General features: G+C 40.6%; 1 protein-coding gene across 1 annotated transcript; it reads right to left on the bottom strand.

The window, feature by feature from the left end:
• Positions 1-2076: 2076 nt before the first annotated feature.
• LOC102221730 (14-3-3 protein gamma-1) lies at positions 2077-17560 on the bottom strand. Its single transcript, XM_005800785.2, has 2 exons — positions 17309-17560; positions 2077-4283 (listed from the first exon to the last, which is right to left on the bottom strand). Exons 1-2 carry the CDS (start codon positions 17393-17395, stop codon positions 3627-3629), a joined length of 744 nt encoding a protein of 247 aa, XP_005800842.1. The 5' UTR covers positions 17396-17560; the 3' UTR covers positions 2077-3626.
• Positions 17561-17773: the final 213 nt, after the last annotated feature.

Genomic DNA, 17773 nt, shown 5'->3' with positions numbered 1-17773 from the left:
ATTATACAATTTTCTTCAAAGAGTTGCTGTAGATGCTGATGGTTGCGGGTAGAAAGGAGCTCCTGTAGCTGTCTGTTTTACAACAGATCTGATTAAAGAGACCGTTTCTGTGTCATGCAGAGGATGCTCAGGGTTGACCATAACTTTACTGGTTTACGAAGACTCCTTGTTGTCACAATAATGTCCAGATGTTCCAGAACCAACCTTTATTATCATGTTTTTCTTTTTTAGCCTTTTTAAGGCTAACTAATGACTGCTAGAGACGGATGCCAGCATGCAGCCCCTCATGGAATGATGGTATATAAAGCTGTTTGATATAACCTGAGTCAAGCATGTCAAGCATGCTTTAGCTGCAAGTCGGGAAACCAGTTCTAATTGTTGTGCTGATTCCCAGTGGCTTTACAAAGAAATAATGTATTCCTCTCAATTTAATGAGCTCAAACATTAGAGAATGTTCAGAAAGAAAGTTTGTACAGCACTCTGTCACTTTAATTTAACAAGTCAAAAACTGTCAGTAGTAGTCGTTAATAATAAGCACCTGTTGCTTTGGTAGCCATATTGGTCTTCCCAGTCTCCAGTGGATGCTCTCGTATTTTGAACGCAGTGTGAATAGAACGTCTCAGAAAAAACTTGTATATTTGAGGCATTTAAAGGTCCAGCATGTAGAATTTGGATTGTTCTACTGAAATAAATAGCACATTTCCCCAAAATGCTAAATAATGCGTGTGCCCCTTTTAAGATTTATTATGAGTAAATTGGCGGGGGAAAAAAGGTGATGCAAAGAGTTTTTGTAAATAAATGGATGATTTATAATCTAATGTGCACCAATCTTTGAACACATTATCATACACCAGTTAAACTACCAGTCATACTGGTTTGGTGAGTTTGACTATTTGTGAATAAAATATAAGTAGAATGTACTAATATTCTAGTAGAATATAGTATACACATTGGAAACACATTGGAGAACAATATAAAAATATAAAAAAAACAGACAAAAATTTCTCCATCACTGCAATAATAGAAAAGCAACATTTTCACATCCACTCAGAATACTTGGGTCTAGCCTGTAAAAGAACAGTCATGCAGTTCTCTCCTTGTAGTTATTTCAATTAGGAAAAGTTATTGACAAGATCTTCATTCTGTTCTAGCAATATTCTGTGACTTGTAACCTCACACAGAAAACGTTTTCTTTTAAGCTTTCTTGAACTAATCTGACCTTTTCTTGGCGGTAAATATATAATGCATATTTTAGGAGCAAACAACATTTTTGACAAGCACATTTCCTTTTACTTGTCCGTTTAAACTTCAAGGTTTGTGTGTGCTTGTGTTATGTCTCTTAATTTGCACATGCAATTTCTATAGGCAGGTTTTGCAAGAATGTTGTTCTGGCTCGGGTTTATTTAGAACAAAGAAGACCAGATGCAGTTTGGACTCCATTGTAAAATAAGATGAAAACAGCTCCTTGGTTTAGAGCAGATCTGAAAGCTGCAAACCAGCAGCTACAGCATAATACGCTTCCTTTTAGTGTGTACAACTCTGGGGAGCCTCCCACTCTCCACTGACTGGTAAAGCGAATATGCAATCAAAAGTTCATTCTGGGTGCAACTGGCTAAACTCTTTTTTTTTCTCTTTATTTTAGTCCTGTGCTGCCCCTCTGGCCCATACAGCTCTGGGTGGTGAGTCATATCCTCCATTTTAAAAGCGATCACTGATTGAAACTGTCGTATTTTTGCACTTTTAGGTGAGTTTCAAGAAATAGTTTCTGCCTTTTATGAGTGAAATTACAAGTAACTTTAGTGTTTTGCTCTTTATATCATTAAATCTGAAGCATATTTTAATTTATGAACCAAAACTATTATTTCTGAAGCCCCTGTTTTTCTACTGCAAATACTTCTGGATGCTTATAGGAAATGCATTCTGGATGCAGGATGCTACCAACATCTGCCCCATCATCATTTACAACAACCTGCCAGTCTATTATATACAGAATTAGCTGAACATATACTCTGAAAGGAATGTAAGTAAGAACTATAATTCCCCCTTTTTACCAAGAAATGCATGTCACCATAGCGATGTCCATAACAGTTCAATTTATTGTTAACAATCACTGTTTTGGTATAACGCACTTCAGCGAATGGAGTAAAGAAAACACAGATTAAAAGAAGGTCTAGCTAACAATAGCAACAAAAAGAGAAATAAATAGAAAATAATCTGATTAATGTCTAATAATTCCATGTTCATATGAATACATAACATCTACAGTATAAGTTAATAAATCGAAGCTACTGTATAAATACATCACCAGCATGCACAATATTGTTTTTATGGAGAATATTGGAGCGGTTATCATCTCACACTGAAGAGACAGTATAGTAGGCAAGTGCATTTTCTTGACCAAGAAGAAACCGAAAACAAAGTTAATCCACAAACCTCAAATCTACTTGTACAGCTTCCGCTTTAACAATGCGTGTGCTCTGCTCACAAATTAGTTCGTTATTTAGGTCTGTGGTTCAGGATGCGACTTTTCAGAGATCCTGTCGATTCGTAGAAAAGACAGCGTTACCTGCGGACAGACATTTCAGTCAGTGTTCTTTTGATTTGCTCATCTGGATCAAATTGTTTCCCCACAAACACAAGGAGCCAATCAAAGATGTTACAGTAATGACAATACTGACAATAAGAGTTAGGTGTCCAAAAACGGGTCATTTATTTAAGAAAGCACATCAGCACATGAGAGGAACAAGCTGCACTATTTTTTTTTTTCGGGTTTTTTTTTTACTGTATAAGTTTGCAGTTTTAGTTACAGTATGACTGACCATGTGACTGAGCTGGACACATACCTGACACAAAGCAAACAAACAAAAACCTTTTTTTTTTTCTACGTCTTCAACCGCAGAAATAACCTGCTTTTCACTCGACCACCGTGGATGCGGTGCAACTAAAGATGTCGGTACGCTTTCTTTGAAGTTACGCCACGAACCCTAACATCCCTAACGAGGTCGCGTTCCTCCCCGGAACCCGTCAACTCTCTCACTCACTATCACTCGCCGTCTCTCTCTCACTAAGCAAGGCCATGACATTCAAGGTTTGCGCTATTTATTTTTTCTTGCTGCTCAAGCATCGAGGAGTCAATTTCTGAATGCTCCTCCCTCTCGCTCGAATACATTAAGACAGCTCCGCTTCACTTGCATGATTAGTCAGTCTCTGGCGGTTGTGAGTATGACTGTTATTCACACCGCGATGGACGACGAACCTCTTTGTGACCTAAGGCGGTACTCTAGCAAATGCTGCAGACGCTGTCGTGGAGGGAGTTTCATTCTTGGGTGTTTTTCTCTCTCTTTTTTTTTTCTGACGTAATCATAGCGTATTTCTCAAACTAAACATGTTTTCCCTCCTTCTACGATCTTTTCGCTTTTAATTGTGGAAAAATAAAGAACAGCAGCTACGTCGGTACCATCGGCTAAAATGGTAGCCGACGTTCCCCCACCCTCCCATCATTTTTTGTGTGTGTTTTTTGTTGTTGTTTTTTGTTTAAATTAAGAACTTTTTAACAATTACTATTTTTGTCATCATTTGTGAGCGCGCGTGTTGTGTTGATTTGGCAGAATGAGGTTTTGGACTCTTTAGTTGTTGCCCTCGCCTCCCTCATCGTCCTGCTGGTCGCTCGTCCACAGCGTCAAGTTGTCTCGAAGCAGCTGCATGATGAGAGTGGAGTCTTTGTAGGAGTCCTCGTTGAGGGTGTCCAGCTCGGCGATGGCGTCGTCGAAGGCGGTCTTGGCCAGGTGGCACGCCTGCTCGGGGGCGTTCTGGATCTCGTAGTAGAAGACGGAGTAGTTGAGGGCCAGGCCCAGGCGGATGGGGTGGGTGGGCTGCATGTGCTCCTTGCTGATCTCATGGGCCTCGCTGTAGGACTTCTCGGAGGACTCCACCACCGCGGCTCTCTTCTCGCCCGTGGCGACCTCGGCCAGGTAGCGGTAGTAGTCGCCCTTCATCTTCAGGTAGAAGACTTTGCTCTCGTGCTGCGTCTCGTTGCAGTTCTTGATCAGGAAGTTGTCGAGGAGGTTGAGCACGTCCTGGCAGACCGTCTCCAGCTCCTTCTCGATCTTTTCCCGGTATGCCCGCACCATCTCAATCTTCTTCTCGTTGCCGTCAGCAGACGTCTTCTGCTCGATGCTGGAGATGACGCGCCAGGACGAGCGCCTTGCCCCGACCACGTTCTTGTAGGCCACGGACAGGAGGTTCCTCTCCTCGTTGGAGAGCGGTTCATTCAGCTCTGTGACCTGAAAGGAAAAGCACGACAAACATGTAGAAGTTAACCTTTGTTGAGTAATGTGACAAAATATCTGTAATAGAGCTGAAACGATAATTGTGATGAATCAATTATTGAAGTAATCGATTAATTTTTAATTGCAGTGTACGGACTCAAAAAAAAAAAACATTTGCTGAAGAAAATATTCAAAGGAGTAATTAAGTCAAAACTGTACAAAATATACAATTTACACCTTTGTTTGATAATGTTTTACCCAATTCACTAAATGACTTCTATGTTGCATTTTAGGCACAAAAAGGAATGAAGCCTTTTTTATACAATATTGGAAACCGATTAAAACATGCATGCAAATAAGGAATTAAGTGGATATGTGAAAAATCTGTAGAATGTGCCAAATCTTTTGAGATTAATCGATTACTAAAACAATCGGTTATAATCTCTGTATATAAAAGCTAGTCCTACAGTTAACAGTGATTCAAATTCCTGTAGGTCTGTATTTTACTTATTCTCACATATTTATGTGCTTTGATTTAAACCATTTGCCGTCTACTGCAAAGAAGTGTATCCACATGTTGCCACCATCTTTAATTGTAGGGATGGTGTGTTCAGGGCAACGTGGGGTTGTTAAATCTACCAATCAATATTTTGTATGCCAGTTAAAAAAGACTGAGCTCTTCCTTACACAATAAGTTTAAATCAAAGGCAACCAGATTTTTCCTCAGTTTTCCTGAAGACGTTTTTACACCTAGAGGTGAGTGAAAGTCCAGTTGCCTTTGATTTAAGCTTGTTGCAGGAGACATGACTTAGATGGCTGAGAATATACATGGGTCTCATCTTTCCACATGCCCCTTGCATTGTTTTAAGGGCAAACTACTAATGGGACTTTCTTTTAACAATGGTGTGTGACTCTCTGCAGCTCCTCCAAAGCTACCACAGCTCTCTTGGATGCTTTTCTGAATATTGTTTTTATTGGCCAGCTTTTTAAGTGTATGACTCCATTAATGGGTTGTACGGTACCTTGTTTGTTTCAAGTTTAAGATATTGTTTTAGAGCGGATGTTTGTATGTATGGTTTTTATTTGTAAGAAAAAACAATCTATTTTGCCCTTCCACATCACAATTATGAACTACATTGTTTTGGCCAAATTATTCTGATGACGACAATCTCTGCATCTGACATCATCCTTTATGGAAACACCTGATTGACTATTTGCTGCTGGGGTTTTATTTTTTTGACCGGCCTGCATCTGGCTAGAGGATTTAATCCTTTTTACCCCCTTGAGGATGTACAGCAGAGGCATCATTGTAGACCCTTTCTGAGCATAAAGTGTGTTGTTTCTTCCCGTTTTAGTCACAAGGAACTTCTCCTCGCAATGCTCTCACTAGAAGATGTACTGTTCACAATATAGGTTTAAAGAATTGGAAATAGTTATGTATAAAAAGTAAAGGAGCTCAGATTTATTACAAGCAGAAGTGAAAAAAATCTATTATCTTGTAAAAAGTTGATCGATAGATGAGGTGGTTTAAACTTCCTGCTTCTCTCTCTACTCTTTGGTCCTGCTCTGCATTCATGGACCCTCCTCTTCAACTTCTGTGGGATACGGGTTCATAGTTCAGGTGTTATCTGAGCTTTTGAAGTTCTAATCAGCAGCTCTCCGTTGTAAAAACAACACCTTGTTACCATAGTTACGCAGCCGTCTGAAAGTAGAAAAACTAAGAGCAAAAATCCTTACAGCTCTACAGTATCAATAGCCAGTGGGAATAATTGATCAAGTGTCTCAATCATAAAAGCTATGAACCAATCAGAACTAACGAAACAGCTACTCCAAAGTGATGTCACCATGAGTGGTGCAACATTGACCAACATTAGAAAATTTGAAATTTAATATTTCTATTACTATTTCAACAAAAAAAGGAGGAATAACCCACACCCATCGTTTGTCTTGGGGTTTAGAAATCCTCATACAGAACACATGGTGGAGCTGTAGTGTCTTTCTAGAGGATGTGAACAACTGGAACCAGCGATGACATTTTATGGGTACGAGTCCCTTAGGAAGCAGGAGCATAATTTGACTTGAAAGACTCACAGCATCTGTTAATCCCTGTTCTATCAGCTACAACAGTCACTGTTGATGCAAACGCATGTGACTAATCATGTCCTCATCTGCTGAACAAATTCTCAGCACACAAAAGCTTTTACCTTCATCAACACCCATCAACCTCTGCTATTCTTTCCACTTTTTTATACATAAAGAAGCTGTCAGTCTGAGTTGTGCTTAAATTGTAAAAGTAAAAGGGAGGGAGGGAGGGAGTGGTGTGGGGGGAGCAAAGAGCAAGTTGTGATGCAATCTAGTTTCCATGGTAACTGCAAAATCTGCTTTGTTTCTGAGAGCCTCTCTATCTCTGAAGGAGATAGTGGCCACAAGCTGCTTGCAGAGAGAGCAGATGATGATGATGCAGTGAAGGCTGCAGCATGGTGGGTGGGGATCAGTGAGAATGGTGAAACCACAAGCAACCTTTTCCACTCGGCCCCAGCCTTTCCAGTGGCATAAAGGAACCGAAGGAGTCTGTCTGATTTTTAGAAAGGAGCTACTTTCAATGATCACTCCTTCTCAACAGCAAACCAATAAAACAAAGAACACGCTTTGGAAAACAACTTGGAGGCATAGTCCATCAATAGCAAACTAAATGTTGACTGGCCAACAGCAGAATGTAAAAGTACATTTGTGAGGATAATGCATATCAAAGTTCTGCATTTTACGGCAGTTTTAGAGCACAGAACCATTATTCTAATTAACTCTATTTCTGTCTTTTGTATATTAATACTTCTCAGATGGTGAGCCCATATTTCGGTTTGTATAATTTTTGTCACCAACCAGCTGGTGACCAGAAAAGTTTTCCAATTTAACAAACTTAACCAGGCCTCCTTACAAATTCAAAAACCCAATAAACATTTTTTAGAGAATAAGATTCAAAGTTACTCTAGTGTTCAAAAGGGTGCGATGGCAGAGCACAAGTTGACGCTATTTGGAGATCGGCTTAGATTGTTCTCCCCACTCATGCCTGGGTTTTTTCTGGGTGTCCTGGTTTCCTCCCTCAGAACACAAACATGCCTGTTAAATCAGCTGGAGATTGTAAATCACGGTTAGGTGTGAGTGTAGGAGTAAACAGTTGTTCCTTATGTTGGTTCTGTGATGGGGCCAGGTACCTGTCTTGGGTGTGCCCCACTTATGGCCTACAGACAACGGTTGAAATGTATCCGGCTCCCTGTGACTCCAAACAGAATTAAGTAAACAAATAAATGTTTAAAGGGAATCTGACGAACTACAGAAGGTGTAATTTCATATGCAAAAAACTGGAAGTAAGAGGTCTATGATGCTCAGTATGTAATCCAATATTTGTTTTAAAAGAATGATGCATGTATCCATTTAACTATAGAGCTGAATTATGAATTAATGTGTCTGGTGATGTTTTCACAGTAGGAAGGCTCTTTTAACTGTAGTGTTACAGCAAAATAAATGAAGGATTTTATAACTGAACACATCTAATGGTAAATCGGAGATATGTTCTTGCTGTATTGTTAATCTGTAATACAGTCCCATACATTATTCCATTACAATATACATTTTGGTGCCAACACTAAAAGAAAAGTTTAGTAGCTTAACTTAAATCACTATAATGATGATTGAAAATTTTCAATTTATCCAGTGCAGTGATGACTGAAAAAATACAAATAGAAGTGCAGCATGACTATGGATTTTTGTTGATCATAAAATCAAACAGTCTTTAAACGCTAACAAAAACAGTACACACCTCCGACATCCTTCTATAACAGTAATCAAAATTACATTTAATTCTTTTGCCGCAGTTAGCTGTAGTGCAGAACATTTATCCTACTTATGACTCTGTGTTGCTTGCAAATCTGAAACAGTCACAGCTAAAATGACTTGAGAAACAGTTCTCAAACATTCAGTATAGAAATAAACAATGACCAGTCCACCACAGACACATGCAATCATAAACAAATACCCCGAGGCAATTTAGAGTAGCAGATGAAGCTAACTTGCAGGAGAACGCCAGAATATTTGGAGGGAATCAATGCACTCATGAGAAGAACTCAAAACTGAAGGCCCTTCCGACCCCTGGATGGTTTCTAACCTTGCATCATTCTGCTGTTATAAGATTAATTTACTAATTTGAAAAAGTTAAGATGTTTTTGTTTCTGATTGCCTGGTAACTACTTTAAGCTAAAAACCACTGATTAGTCATTTCTAGTTGCATATTTACTAGTAATCTTTTTTAAATGTGCCAAAGCAAACAATCCACCATTCATTCTCCATTACAAGACCAACAAGGTTGGAGAGGAACAAACTACTTTGTAAGCGTAAAGCCCTAAAATTGTGTCAATGTATATTAGAAGACACTGGATGAAATAAGTCATTTTATGACCTTTAGAAGTTGCTCCAAGAATCTTTTACACAAGCTGCCAGACAGAGATACTCGCAGAGCTCTAGAGGGTTACATTAGTTTGTCTAAAGACGGTTACTTCTTAAGATATCGTAAAAATTACAACTGTCGTAAATATGCCAACCTTTGTACATAAAGTGTGAGGAAATGCAAACAAGAAGAAGGTACAAATTGCATAACACTAAGGAGAAAGTCCTCCTCAACCCTCTTCATTTGTTCTACCTAAAACACCATCTCAGCAATCATTTACCTCAATCCATCAAAATGCAGTTAGAGCCATTGATTATTTACCCTGCAGCAAATGTAACCAGCAGGTTTGGGTCAGCTCTGGAGAATCAGAGGTCAGGGAAACAATGCTTGAACAACTGATCAGTACAAACATGGCTGCCTTTGTTCCAGAGGGCTGCAGGGCGAGCAGAAGGCCCCAACGGAAGCTGCGGTGCTGGGATGACAATGGAGCTCTGTTCACCCATGCAAATCATCAATCGCGCCTGCTCTGCCGTGACTCATCCCAACACTGGCCAGTCAAACTTCCAAACATCTGCATGCTAATACAAACAAAGGCCAGGCAGGACAATCAATAGCTTCCTCTATGATAAATCTCTGCATGAGTCTTAGTATGAGCAAGCCCTGTAGTGCCTAAGTGGGGTAGCACTAAAAGGATACCTCCTTATACTTTCATTAAATACGTTTCTCTCCACATAATGAAGGCGTGTCACAATCCCACAGATCCCCCTTCTTTGTGTTCCATGTATTCCCTTTTTGTTTCCTGCTCAATTGCTTCTGCACCCTCTTCTACTCTAACCTGATGTGACAACCCTCTCTGCAAACCCCTTTTCAAGCAGCAGAGCACAAAGGCGCCAGGGACGACCTGACGTCACTGACGGCGTGAATAGGGTTAGCCGAATCAGCCACAAAGAGCTTGGTGGTAAGAAGAGCGTTCTCTAGCTCCTTGTTGCTACGATACCACATGCAACGGTAGTTATTCCTGTGATTACAACTAATGTTTGAGTCAAACCATAAGACACAAAAAGGGCTTGTTCATTAAAGGAAGGAATGCCTGACTAGGCCTCTGGACTGGTATAGAGGAAGGCGAGATATTTGTTCCTGTTTGCTGGAGAGTGTGCATCCCAGCTATACGATATATTCATATCTATTTTTTTGTTTTGCATGTGTTGCTTTGAAGGTAGAAATTCAGGGTTTCAGATCATATGTAAGATATTTTTTTAAAAAGTGGAGCACTTCCTTGGTGTGGCGTTTCTCTGACCATGTCTAGAAGTGGTGGATTTCTGTTGGGGGCCCTATGCCTCCAGGAGCTGTCGAGAAAGACACAGGGATAAAGCTGGGCTGTGGTAGAAATCCCTCCCTATTGATCTCCCTGGTGTTTGCTCACCATATGGGGTGGTAATGTGCCCCCTCCCATGGTCCCTCTGACTTCTGGCTACCATTATAGGGGCTGGTGCCTTGCATGGGTTGCAGGGCCTCCATGGAGACTGGAAGAGGGCGACTGTACAAGATAGAGTTTTGGCGCTCGAGTTCTCTAATTCAGTGTCTCTTTGACCCAGGAGTTGCTACTTTTTGGTTTCACTGATAACATCTCTCTGTATGGAGCATATGGCTGTTCTGGATTGTGCCTTATGTCTGTCTGCTGCCTTCTAGACCAGTCCTTTGCTGATATTAGGGGCTCACTAGTGCAGGCTTTCTACTGTTCTCACCTTTCTAAACAACTTTGCACCTCCAGGTAGCAAATTCACACGCATACACCCACTAAACACAAACACACCTCTACACATACGTTCAGCTCTGTATGTTTGAAAGGTCCTGAAGATGCCAAAAAAGAATGTGGTTTATTCTGTTAAAAGGAAATTATATCTTTCTAATCCACAAGCTTGATCAATATGAGGGATTGCTGCAAAGTCAATCATCTACCGTCTCCACCTAATCTCACTGGAGAAGGGATTGCTGCAAATTCAGTGTCTCTATCCAATTTTCTGGGCTTCCTTAGATAAGAAATTCTCACCATTTGACAAAATAGATCAAAGTTGAACTGATGTATTTTGTAAGTGCCTTGAGATTAAATTAGTTTTTAATTGTGCTTTGTACATGAACTGAATTAATTGAATTGTCAGGCCAAGTGCCTAAAAGTTGCACTTCAGTTTCCATGGTATTAAGAGGAAATACGGACACATATTATTTATGTACAGAATTTATGCCTTAGTGAAGAAAAGATATCAACTGGGCTATTTATAGTTACTACTCGTGATTGGTTTGGGTAGGTGTGTCAGGGAAAAGCCTGAGGATGCCACAATTATTTCCACTCCGTCTCTTGGTGATTGAGTTTGTGTATGAGGAAAGAAGAAAAAAAAGTAGAGAAAATAAGCAGCTGTTAAACCGCTTCATATGAAAGTTAGGACATTAGATCTTGTCAAATAAACTTGATGATGATGTGTATGTAGGTGGAAACAGTGGGTGTTTTTATAGTACTTTGTGACTCACCAATGAGTCAAAACTAATCCCTGAGCCACTCTGAAACTTCCTGAGACGAAACTGGCTGTTTTTATAACCAGACTGAGATTTAGGAGTTCTGTCTTACAAGGAGGGACTCCAAGTCTGGCACATCCATCCCTCAGACTGAAGGATGGAATCAGTAGAAGAAAAAGATGTTCACTTATGGAAATACTGCAAATGAGATAAAATGAAATTGTGAAAAGTGCAAAATTGGGGGAAAAAAAACAAAAACTAGCTTCTTATCATGGGTCCATAAATAACAGCCGTGGCTGGTAGCAAAAGCAATCAGAGAACAAATAAGACTTCAGTGTTACACAGCACCAGTGCAGAGAAATTATAGACCATTTATACTGAGAAAATCAAGGCAGGCAAAGCCGTGAAAAGAAAAATAAATCTCCCATTTAATATTTATTTCATGACATGTTTTGGTTTTTATAGTTTTCATATTGTGATCATGTAGGCATGACAACAGGGTAAAGCTAACGTTAACTACACTTTCTTAATTCACTGGAAAAACGTTGTGGCATTATAGCATATTGGATATTTCCTGAACGCCGACATGCTTTTAACTTAAACAACGTTCTTTGTAAGAATTGGGGGAAAATAATTTATGGAAGTTGTATTTTAATTAAAAGACATTAAAATGACAGTTTCATACCTGACAAAAGATTGTCTTCTAGAATGTTCCACTTTTGTCAGACTTTAAATGAAGGTATATTGACATATCTATTGTTCCTTTAATAAAGCAAATAGAAAATATGATTGAAATTGCATCAACCAACAGCATGTAAGCATGTTTAATTCATTTCATGTTCTAAATTAGAACCTTTATTAAAGAACCTGAGGAATATTTGTTTCTATTTTATGTTATAGTTCTCAGGAGGAAAGAAAATATTTGGTGTCAGCTGGAAAAAATCTGATTGGTGCATCTGTAAAGCTTTTTAATTCTGCATAAAATGTATATTTTTATTGCATTACATGCATCAAAACTGAAAACACTTTTTTTTTCTGTTAAAACACAAGCAAAACGCTAAGTTCTTTGACATAGTTTACTATGGGTTAAAAAACGACAAATGTTTTGATGCATAAATGTAGATGGTGTGATTTCTTCAGTTTCTGTTGGACTTAGAACTAGTACCGCTGCAGTAATCATGTTCACTTGGGATCAAGCTTTGTTCTGTTTATTGGATAAAACAGTTTTTGTTGGGGTTTTTTTCTTAGAAATGGAAACAGAGTCAGAACCCTAAAGAAAAAATTGGATTTGGTATCAACGGGTAAAACCATAATTGGTGCTTTTCTGAAGGTTATTTTCTCAAATATTTTGTTTTCAAAATTATGCTTTGTTGAATTTAAATAGCCACTATCTTTTAGAATTAAGAGTGAAAATAAAATGTCAGGTCATGACCCTCAGTTCTCTCTGAGCTGATGTCATCTCCTACTGTATGGATTATATTGTAATGCTGAACATTCACACCCGCTTGCTCTGAAGGACGTATTTTTAGCATCTGCAACATACGTGTTGACTTGGGAAGATCAGTCACATCTGCTGCAGAGATATATTTATAAATGCTGACGGTATGATTTTATATGCGGCAACAAATGAAAGCATCAGTAAAACATACATTTGTCCTTGATTTACGGCCTTAATATGCTGTGCGCAGTTCTATTGGTCTATTTATCTAAAACCTAATCAGCATACTGAGCTCATCTTACATTAAATATCCGTTTATATAATGCATGCAGCTCAGTAAATCTTCTACTGCACCAGAAAAACAATAAGCTTCTATAGAAGAATGCGTGTAGCTCATTAGGTATGATGGAAGTCCTGGCTATCTGGGACATGCATTTTCTTAGACAAAGCTCTCCAACACGGCGTGTGTGTGTGTGAGAGAGAGCAAGAGCGCGAGCATAAATTCAAACTAATGGAGTCAGCGCATTAAAACGGCGTCGAAGCACTGTTGGTTAAACACTGGACGGATACTGGGATCGGGCTGGTAATTGTCAGATAAACAGAATCTTATCACTGGTAGCTGCTAAATGTACTGCATGTTTTTATGCTAGATGTGGCTACTTGTGATGTATGCAACTACTGATCAATAACAGGAAACTGATAAGAGCCTTTAAATGAACGGAGGGGGCCACATGATGCAAATACAGGGACACGCTTTTAGCACAACTTGAAGAAAACAATCCTTTAAAACTGACAAGCTGAGAAGCTTATGTTGTAGTTGCATGAGAGGGCTGTTGCTCTTTGCCCATGTGGGTAGTATGATGCAATAGCTTCTTAGCCTACTGTAGTATTGAAAGCTTTTTATACAAATTAACTGTCAAATGGACTCAGCAAGGCTTCAATGAAATGGAGCGGGGATTTTATTGCATTTGCAGAAACGAAGCTGCACCAATCAATAAATCAGAGATGAAAACTGGCCAATTTTTCTGTGATCAATAACTTGTACTCTTTAAAGCTTAATAATAATAATACTGGGTTTTAGTTCTAGAATAAAATGACCTAAATCTGTAAAAATTGGAGTTGTAGGTATGACCTGAAATAGAAAATGAAATCTGTACCAGTCAGGATAACCTGATCCCCACATTACTACAATACAACTATAACAAACAGCAGCACCAGGATGTGCCTAAAAAAACAGTCAGATGTGTGGTTTTACGTGAGGTATACTACATGTTGTCGTTAAACCGATTATATTGTAGTCATTAATCATGTCATTGATGCATCCCAGGGCCTAATTTTTTTATAATTTGTGTGATACGGTGATGTTTTGAGTGTTGACACCAAATCTCATTAGCGAAAAGTGGGATTTAAAGGGAGTTTCTGTCAAAAGCTTAAAATTGGTTATTACCGTGTTGCCGTAGCTAACTTATTATGCTAGCAGATAGCTCAAGAAGACCGAAGACGAAAGCGGTACTATTAACATAATAAAACAGCTTATCTTAAACAGATCATTGCAGTTTATGCAGATATATAATAAGACAGTAATTATTTCACTTGGGAAATGAAAGTAGAAGCCGGTGAGCAATTAATGATCTTCCTGTGTGAAATATACTGAGGATAATATTCATGACAGCAGTTTAAATGTTTGTAAAATGGTGTTCCGATAAACCTCTGACCTTTTAGACTTTGAACTGTTGTAAGATAGTAGCGGTTTACTTTGGTCTTGGTCGCTCACACTTGTCGTTAGCTTTAGCCTCCTGGAGCGGAACAGCTAATCCGCCTGAATCAGAGCTCAGACTTGAGAAAGCCGTCACACCAATGCTGCACATATTCTAGTTGCAAGCATTTGCTAAAGGTTGCGCTGCTAAATGCTAGCAGCAAAATAGGCCCACATAGGAATGTTTTTTTTTCTGAAACATAAGGTTTTTCAACCATTTGTGCCCTGTGTCAACAGAGCCAATTAAGACAGCAAAAACACCATTTTTATGAAAGCGCTGACATATTAGCTCAACCACTAACCTGACATACAACCCCAAACGCGTCATAGTCGTACAAAACATATTTGTCTTGTAGTTTATTGGTTTCGCACAGAAATGAAGCTCAGCTTCGTTGTCATTCCACACAAACGATTCCATTTGCCTTTTGTTGTTTGGCATATTTGTTGTCTTGTTGCGTTTACAGCTAACAACGCGGAGACTTTAGGCGCATTCTCCATGCTAACCATCATGTGGCTGGAGGGGGGAATAGCATTTTGTTCTCTGTGGTAAAAACATTTCCAGAACGGGTTCTGTGTGGACGAGATTGTTTTTGAAACCGACAACTAGTGTTAGAGAAATGTGCTCCAGTGTGGACAGGGCCATACGGCAACATTGTAGTTTTCTCAGTTTTACAGACTCGATTTATACCCAATTGTAATTCCAGATTCATGGACATTATCGTTAGATTTCAAACTGGTAAAAAGTAACTTTTTGGTACAAACAGAATGCACTGTTTTACTAAATAAATATTATATGCTGTATGTAAGATATTAAACTCTTATAACCTTTTAACATAACTTTATTTTGCTATTCCTTTAAGGGTGCCTTCTGAATTTTTAACTTTTAGCTTTATGAAACTGACTGTTGCATGTTATAATAAATAACAGCCCTCAAAATCCAATAATGTTGGCTAGAACAATTACCAATGCAGGAAAATATCTCAGATCTAATTCACCCAGATCTTGTAAAGCCAGTGGTTAAAATCCAGCACTGACATCAGCCCATTCTCACCCACTTTAGTAGGGCTTGGTCCTAATCCCTTGTACTTCAGAGAGCACAGAGGGTGCAGCATGTTCCACCAACCTGGTTATTTGGTTCCTTTGCCACTGAGGCTTTTTGCCATGGCTGCAGTGGCAAGGGATTCCCTTCAAGTGATGGGCGAGGCAGGAGACACGCCCCGTTGCTCTGTGCTGCAGAGAGACTGGCTGGGTGAGGGGCAGCTCTGTCCCTCTGACTCGGCATAAATGGGAACGGGTGGAGCCGGGGCCCCTGCTGGTTACCACTCGAGGCCGGTTTTATAAGCAACATGGACTTCCGCCATTCACAGCTCATGTCTGACTTCTGGAAGCCTCAGCTGATATTTGTTCATTCTTTGATCTAAAGTGGTCTTGTTTTGTAAATTAGTCTCTCATTGTGTAAAGGTGAGAAGGATTCCCATCTCTAGATGCTCCAACATGATCTACACTCATTACAAATAAAACTGGGGATCCCGCAGAACTCTATTGTGACTATTACTTTTTTTTAAGGAGCTTTGGCACAGAGTTTCCTAATTTTTGTCCACTCCCATGTGAACTCGGTGTCCATACACGCTGAGCGGGGAAAAAACGGGTGAGCAGCAGCCTTTGTGCAGCTGGCATAAAAAGCTGCATGTGAAATGGTGCACTACGGGCGGGCCTGTGCTGCTGCATCCTGGCAGATGCTGCGGCACGCCTCTGTGTGGGAACCTGCTGGAGGAGGAGGAGGTCCGGGACGCAGGGATGCGGCTGCCGCACAGCGTCCTTTAAAAAAAAAACAAAAAACAAAAAAAACAGCGTTTATGATCGGTGGTGGGGAGGGTAAGGAGGGGGGCTGCACTGAGATAAATCTGGCGAAAAAGGCGTCGGTCCACCGACACCCACGTCTGACAGGTTCCTATGTGTTCTGCGCAAATCGATTGCGAACAACCTTCAGCCTGCATTGCTCTTTTCCCCCTATGCGCAAAATGCGCAGCGGCAACGGAGTGCCCCGACCTCGTCCAGCTAAGACAACGGTGGCTTTTCAAGCTAAATGTACGGCTCATTATGTCGCGTGAAAACCGGAACACGACCATCAGCGAATCCTACGATGTCACATCATCGTAAAATCATGGTACCACCTATAGCTCGCCCTCTCCTGCAAAATCTTTCGATGGGAGACTTTGGATTTCCTTTCTGTGTAATGACAAATATCTTTATATATATTAGGACAGACAACAATCGGATCACATTAATGTCTTAGTATGAGCTTTTTTCCTCCTTCAGTGCGCTTAAATCACACCAGCCTGGCCTTGTGTGTGTGTGTGTGTGTGTGAAGGATCCTGTTGGAAAAGGCACCGCCCCAAGATCAAACAGTCCGCATTCAGACAGCCACAATCCACCGCAGCTCAGCGCCAACAAAAAGCCGCAGATTTACAGTAAATCACTGATTTTAATCTCATTATAGTGGATCAGATCACTGATATGCAGAGAGAGAGAAACGGTGGGGTGAGGTAGAAGGGGTGGGGGGCAGAACAGGGACGGGCCTTTATAGCCCCGCTCAATATGATGTGTTCCCAGATCTGATTTTAGCTGTGATTTACCGCTCTCTGCGGCAAGTCTTTCTCATAAATGTGCTCTTCAATCATAAGTTTCATACACCAATTTTGATTGGCTGATCCGGTAAGGTGAACGCGTGCCAGACCGGAGCGCGGTGGTCCTGCGTCCCCCGCGAGCTCGGTCAGCCCCGCAGCTTTGAGACGTTCCTTACTCACACACACCCAGGCTCGGACGTGTCCGGTAATTGCCGCACAAAATGGGACTGAAAGAAGAAAGGTCATTACGGCAGAGGTCTTACTTACCGACTTCATGGCAGCTGCCATATCATCATACCTCTCCGCCTGCTCGGCCAGCCTGGCTTTCTGCACCAATTGCTCGCGGTCTACCATTTTAGAGGCCGGTTGTGGTGCTGCCCGCTGTGTGTTTTGTCGTAGCTGAGAGCTGTAATGTGGATGTCTGAACGCAATGTAACGGTGCCGGGTGCTGTCGCCGCAGCTGCTGCCTGCTGTCTGTGTGCCTGCCGACGGGACACCCCTCCCCCTACACGAGCACTTTCCCTGGCTTGTGTCGCCACCCAAAAAGGCGTGTCCACACGGAGTGATGTAACGACCCAGGCAGCTGGACCCGAAGGAACGGGGTACAGACCTCCACAGAGGCTCTTCATACCAACCAATATGCACATGTTTTGTTATTACAGCCTGGTTTTGTCTAATAAACGCCCCTGTTGCAATATGAAGAAAAATATGAATATTTTACGCCCTACTCGT

The sequence above is a fragment of the Xiphophorus maculatus genome, chromosome 11 (assembly GCF_002775205.1).
Source record: "Xiphophorus maculatus strain JP 163 A chromosome 11, X_maculatus-5.0-male, whole genome shotgun sequence".
Lineage (NCBI taxonomy): Eukaryota > Metazoa > Chordata > Actinopteri > Cyprinodontiformes > Poeciliidae > Xiphophorus > Xiphophorus maculatus.
The sequence above is the reverse complement of the archived record's forward strand: the minus strand, read 5'-3'. Positions and strand labels throughout refer to the sequence as shown.

What these genes read in the sequence shown, in the direction of transcription:
- LOC102221730 (XM_005800785.2), bottom strand. Translation starts at nt 17,395, where the DNA reads ATGGTAGACCGCGAGCAATTGGTGCAGAAAGCCAGGCTGGCCGAGCAG. An exon ending in TGGCAGCTGCCATGAAGTCG is followed by an intron (nt 4,284 to 17,308) that starts GTAAGTAAGACC and finishes TTTTCCTTTCAG; the next exon opens with GTCACAGAGCTGAATGAACC.